The following is a 5,946-nucleotide window of genomic DNA, read 5'->3' as shown; positions in this document are numbered from 1 at the left end:
TTATTTGTATAACTGTTTTCTGCCCTCCTGTGCCCCCAGCAGCTATTCTGAAATCTTCACCTGGAAGTGCTCCCAACAAGAATTCAAGTTGTGTTTTCTCTCTCTCCCTTCACTGGCTTTTGATTTCTCTGCCACATTAGAAAGTCATATGAATACAGATGTCTTCTACCACAGGAGAATTAAAACCATAAGTCATTTCTTCACTCTCCCTTTAGATCACTTCCTTATATTAAATTCCTTAAATACACTCTAACACAAGCTTTCTACTTTTTGCTGAGCTGCAATTCTGTGTAATTCATCGAAATATCCTCTATTCCAGTTAGAATAGGAACTTCTTCATCAGCATCCAGTAAGAAGTTCCATTCGACTCTCATCTAAATGAAGAAGTGAAAGCTTGGGCAACAACTCCTGCAGCGAAGAGGAAGTTATTATTATTTTTTAACCATTTCCATCAAAATGAATGTTTGTAGTTTTGAGGTTGACTAAGGTTCATAATGGATGGCAGGTTTTCTATGGTTACCCCAGAAGAGAGATGATTGCATTGGGAAGCTCTTCATCACCTTTTCCCTTTGCTTGGGAAGGCATAGCTCATCCTCCCAAGCCAGCATCATCCAGTATCACTGCTCGTTCCTACACATGGTCTTGGGACCCAGTTCTATCTGAGTTGAACCTTGGCTTGGGGCTACTCCCCAGAGGATCTCAAGCCCTGCTTGGGTTTAGGATCCCACCCTCACAGCTGTTCCAAGTACCAGTTACTTCTTGGCCTGATCATAATAGCTTGTTGCATGCTGATGTCTTTCCTCTCGCTTCTTGTGACTCCTGGGAGGTCAGGGGAGATGCCAAGGGGGTGGCTGGTGATCAGGGGCAGGTGAATGTTTATAGGCAGAGAGGCTCACAAAAACATGTGGTTTCTATTGACTAAACCTCTAAACCTCAAGAGTGTTTACACCGAGGGTGCTCTGAATTTCTCCAGTATCACTACCAGGTTAGAAGCAGCTGTGATGTAAGAACCTGAAAAGAGCTGGAGAGATTGTTCCTGTCCTTAGCTCTGAGGCTGGGTCAGCACTGCCTGGCTGCTCCTGGATGGTTCCGTGGGGCAGGGGGTTAGAATTGTTGAGTCATTAAGGTTGTGGATCTGAGAGGTCCAAACCCAATGCACCCCCACCATGTGCATGTCCCTCAGTGCCACATCTCTACAGTTCTTGAAAGCTTTCAGGAATGGGGACTCCACCACCTTCCTGAGTAGCCTGTTCTTTCTAAAAGAAACAGTCAATTTCTTCTCCTCATCCTATACCTCCTGTTGAACCAGCTCTGAGAGGTACACCCTTCATGGCAGGGATCTGACAGCAGGGAAAGGCACAATAAGCAAAGGGCCATAGCAACTGCTGTGAGCCTACATGTGAATGGGGACCATAGCTCAACTGTGGGGTGGAAGGATGAACACAACCATCACTCAGCATGAGTCAACCTCTTCAGAGCACAAGGGCTTAGTCACCCCTAGTGAGAGTTGGGAGATAAAGGCTGGGATTAGTGGTGGCAACAAACCCACAGAGCAGCAAGGGCAAGAAAGGAAAAAGGGAAAAAAAGAAGAGGAAGTGATGAGCTCTTTCTGGGTGTGTGTCCATAGGGACATTGTGAGTTGTCTTTGGGAATTGCAGTGCTGTCCCTTTTTTGGGTCATACTGTGATTGCCACAGTGTTTCATCTACAAAGTTCTGATGTGCTGATCCCAGAGTTCTGGCAGAACCCACTTTCAGCTCCTAACCCAGGGCCACGTCTCCTCCCTGAAACCACAGTATTTACTTTTATTTGGGAAGCTAAACCAGCATATATAACGTGAGTAGGGCAAAGTTGCCCATATTGAGAAGAATGGAACAAGCAGGAACTACAACAGATTCACTGGCAAGAACCAAAATTAACATCTGTAGGCAGAGAGGTGCATGTCCTCTGTCCTACAGTCAGGGGGGTTGCAGCAGGCTGCAGTCTAGGTGGAGTGACCAGTGAACAAAACTCATTTCCTATGGGCTGCCTTTGTCTCCATACCTGCAAGATTTCCAGCATAAGTCTGCAGCTTTTAACATCAAAAGGATGAAAGTCAACATCCCCAATAATTTCCGGTCAACCCAACTTCATCCCTATACCATCTCTCCTTTTCTAGAAGTTCAACAAAGAGCTGGAGATGAATGTCTGCACAACACACCATTCTGTAGCCAACTCAGAATCCTTGTGTAACACTGTAGTGGGATGAAAACAGCAGGAAGGCAAAACCTTTCACGACGACAAATGAGAATGAGCCCCAGAACAGCAGCCAGAAAGAAAGGAAAAGAGCAACTTACCAATTGAAAACATCAAGTATGCAGGGAACTCCAGCAAAAGATACCCTCACCTGCAATACCAACCCTTAAATGCAATCTGGGAAGGGGTAGATCCTGGCTCTATGCCTTCCAGTCACTCAGGTGAATTGCTTGCACCTGCTGGGTTGGCCCTGCCTTCCCACCAGGTGTTCAATCACTGTTTCAGACTGTGATTTAGCATTCTTACTACACTTTGTCATGGGGCACATTGGAAAGTGGTATCACTGGCAGAACTGTGGCTCAGCTCAGATGTTCCTTCTGGCAGTGCTTTCCTGCCAGCAGTGGTGTCTGTGGGTGTCCATGCCATGGCAGCAGAGCAGCCCTGCGTGGGGCTTCCAGCTCTGGCCACCAGAATGGAATCTGAAAGAGATGGCCCTGTGGCCAATGCTTCCTCTTTTACTGTTTCCTTTCCACTCCCAACTCAGCAAAATTTGGAGATCCTGACATGATTTCCGTAGTATGATGCACTCATTTTTATTCCTTGAAACCCTGTGCCCGCCCAGAGGCTGGGGGATAAAAGTGGCAGCACAGCAGAGGCTGAGCATTGTGCTGAGCAGAGCCCTGCAGCCACCCAGCTCCAGCCCTGCTCACCGTGCCAACGTCCTGCAGACCATGAAGGGCCCCGCAGCCGTCCTGACCGCTCTGCTCCTCCTGGCCCTCTGCTCCTCGGCTGTGGCCCATCTGGGTGAGTCAGGTCTCACTGTGTCCCTCTGTCTGGGTGTCCGTTCCTCCCTGGGAGCCCCATCCCCATGGATGGGACCTTCATGGTGGGCTGTGGGGGACTGCCACCCGTGCTAGGGCTCAGCCTTGGAGATGGGTGTCTAGGGGTGTCCTTGGGGGATATGACATAAGGGGGTGATTGTGTGATGGGAGATCCTTGTAAAGTCCCAGGTAGGGCACCTGTGGGGTCTCACCAGGGCTCTCTTTCTCTCTCCCACAGATGGCCTACCCACAACCTGCTGCTTCTCCTATGTTCAACGTCCCATCCCACGCAACGTCATTGCTTCTGCCTTCCCCACCAGCAGCAAATGCCGCCTGCCGGCAGTGATGTGAGTATCCAACCACAGCTGGGGTGTTTGCAGTGTGATACCAGGACAGTATCCCACAGCTCTGAGTGTGGATGGGAAGGGATAAGTGCATGGCTGTGGACATGTGGGTGCTGCCTGCAGGGCCAATCATTGTGTGAACCTAACGCTGGTTTTCACCTTGCAGCCTGATCACCAAGAAGGGGAAGGAGGTATGTGCAAACCCCGAGGAGTCCTGGGTGCAGAAACGCCTGGAACTGTTCCAGAACCAAGAAAACTGACCTTCTGTGCTGTGCCCCTGGGCTTGGCCCACAGGAACACTCACACACCAGAGCACTTGAACTGGATCGTCTTCAATATGGAATTTATTCTATTTAACTTATTTAAGTTAAATTAAGCATTTTTTTCTAAGAAAATGAAAAATACAAAAATAATTTTAAACATATCACTACATAATAATCCATTATGGTCTTAGTTGTTCTGATGCCTAAATAAAGTTTTTGGACCATCAAACTCCTTTGTTTGTCTCCTATATGGACTTTCAAACCCCTTTCTTTGTCACAGTTCCCATTGGGATCACATGGTGCTTCCCCCTCCCAGGGTGGGCTCAGCTCCCTGGGGCCAGTCCTGACCTCAACACATCCCCGTGGGGTGATGTGGCATCCTCGCTAGGGTGTCTTTATGAGAAATAGTTCAGCAACAACAAAGTGCAGACAGGAAGGACGCCTCAGTATGTGCAAACCCCGAGGAGTCCTGTGTGCAGAAATACCTGGACCCCTTCCAGAACCAAGAAAACTGACCTGTGCTGTGCCCCTGGGCTTGGCACTTGAACTGAATTGCCTTCTTCAACAGAAACTTACTTATTTAAGTTAAATTAAATATTTATTTTGAAATGGAAATGAAAATAATTTAAAGGAACAATAGTTTGACACATAGAATGGTAGAATCATAGGATGGCTTGGGTTGGCAGGGACACCAAGGATCATCAAGTTCCAACCCTCCTGCATCAGGCAGGGCTGCCATCCTGTTGTCCTTCAGCTGTGGATCAGTAACTCCCTGCACAATTTTCTCCATCATTCTACCAAGCACCAAGCTGAGACTGACAGGCCTGTAGTTACCACGGGCTCCTTTCTTGCTCTTCTGGAAAACTGGAACGACGGTTGCCAGCTTCCAGGGAACTGCGACCTCTCCGGATTCCCACAACAGGCGAGAAAGCATTGAGAGAGGCCTCGCAGTGCCATCAGCCAGCTCTGCGTGTACCCTGGGACAAACCCCATTGGGCCCCACGGATTTCTGTGCACCCAGGTGGAGCTGCAAATCCCACACGAGCTCACGGCTGGCTGGCAGCTGATCATTACCACAGTCGTGGTCCTCCCACTCGTGCCCAGCACTGATGGATCCCGAGGTCTCCAAATCGCAGCTTCCCAGACCTCACTAACTATTTCCCTGAGCAGCCTAAAAGCTGCTCGTCCCATACTCCAGGTTGAGATTTTGGAGGCAGTTTCCCGCAGCCATCAAAGATTTTAATTTGGAGAATGTGTACAGATATTTTAAGGAAGATCTTTCCAGTGGGAGGCTGCAGCTTGTGACATCCAAAAGGACAAAAGTGACATCCCTGGTGCCTTGGAGTCAACTTAGCCTCCTTCCTATGTCACCTTTCCTTTTCTAGATATCCCACAAAGAGCTGGCTTCACAAGAGGAGTTTAAAGTCTGCACATGATACTGCTTTGTAACCAGCTCTGTATCCCTATCATGGAGCACATTGAGGAGTGATATTTTGGGCAAAGCTGTGGCTCGCTTTGGATGTTCCTTCTGGCTGTACTTTTCTGCCAGCAGTGGTGATGGTGTCTGTGGGTGTTGGTGCTGTGGCAGCAGAGCAGCCCTGCATGGGGCTACCGGTGCTGGCCATGCAGTGGTAACCAGAATGGAATCCATGGGTGGCTGGACAAGATGACCTTACACATGTTTTCCAACCGTAATGATTCTATGATTGTATTCTACGATTCCATGAAAACAGTGGCCATCTAACCTGCACTTCCCCTTTTGCAGCTCTCTTTCCATCTCCAGCTCAGCAGAATGTGGGGATACTGATGTAATTTCCTTAGTATGATGCACTCATCTTTATTCCTTGAAACCCTGTGCCTGCCCAGAGGCTGGGGGATAAAAGTGGCAGCACAGCAGAGGCCGAGCATTGTGCAGAGCAGAGCCCTGCAGCCACCCAGCTCCAGCCCTGCTCACCGTGCCAACGTCCTGCAGACCATGAAGGGCCCCGCAGCCATCCTGGCCGCTCTGCTCCTCCTGGCCCTCTGCTCCTCGGCTGTGGCCCATCTGGGTGAGTCAGGTCTCACTGTGTTCCTCTGTCTGGGTGCCCGTTCCTCCCTGAGAGCCCCATCCCCATGGATGGGACCTTCATGGTGGGCTGTGGGGGACTGCCACCCGTGCTGGGGCTCAGCCTTGGAGATGGGTGTCTAGGGGTGTCCCTTGGGGGGATATGACATAAGGGGGTGATTGTGTGATGGGAGATCCTTGTAAAGTCCCAGGTAGGGCACCTGTGGGGTCTCACCAGGG

The 5,946-nt window shown here is 49.6% G+C and overlaps 1 protein-coding gene across 1 annotated transcript; it reads left to right on the top strand.

Moving 5' to 3' along the window:
- Positions 1-2,889: 2,889 nt before the first annotated feature.
- On the top strand, positions 2,890-3,885 carry LOC100545600 (C-C motif chemokine 3-like). Its single transcript, XM_003211707.4, has 3 exons — positions 2,890-3,038; positions 3,294-3,402; positions 3,566-3,885. Exons 1-3 carry the CDS (start codon positions 2,966-2,968, stop codon positions 3,657-3,659), a joined length of 276 nt encoding a protein of 91 aa, XP_003211755.2. The 5' UTR covers positions 2,890-2,965; the 3' UTR covers positions 3,660-3,885.
- Positions 3,886-5,946: the final 2,061 nt, after the last annotated feature.

This window comes from Meleagris gallopavo, chromosome 21 (genome assembly GCF_000146605.3).
Source record: "Meleagris gallopavo isolate NT-WF06-2002-E0010 breed Aviagen turkey brand Nicholas breeding stock chromosome 21, Turkey_5.1, whole genome shotgun sequence".
In the NCBI taxonomy this organism is placed as follows: domain Eukaryota; kingdom Metazoa; phylum Chordata; class Aves; order Galliformes; family Phasianidae; genus Meleagris; species Meleagris gallopavo.
Note: the sequence above shows the minus strand (reverse complement) of the source record. Positions and strands in the feature narration are given on the sequence as shown.

Coding starts and splice junctions, on each gene's coding strand:
- LOC100545600 (XM_003211707.4), top strand. CDS start 2,966: ATGAAGGGCCCCGCAGCCGTCCTGACCGCTCTGCTCCTCCTGGCCCTC. Junction 3,039..3,293: donor CTCGGCTGTGGCCCATCTGG/GTGAGTCAGGTC, acceptor TCTCTCCCACAG/ATGGCCTACCCACAACCTGC. Junction 3,403..3,565: donor TGCCGCCTGCCGGCAGTGAT/GTGAGTATCCAA, acceptor TTCACCTTGCAG/CCTGATCACCAAGAAGGGGA.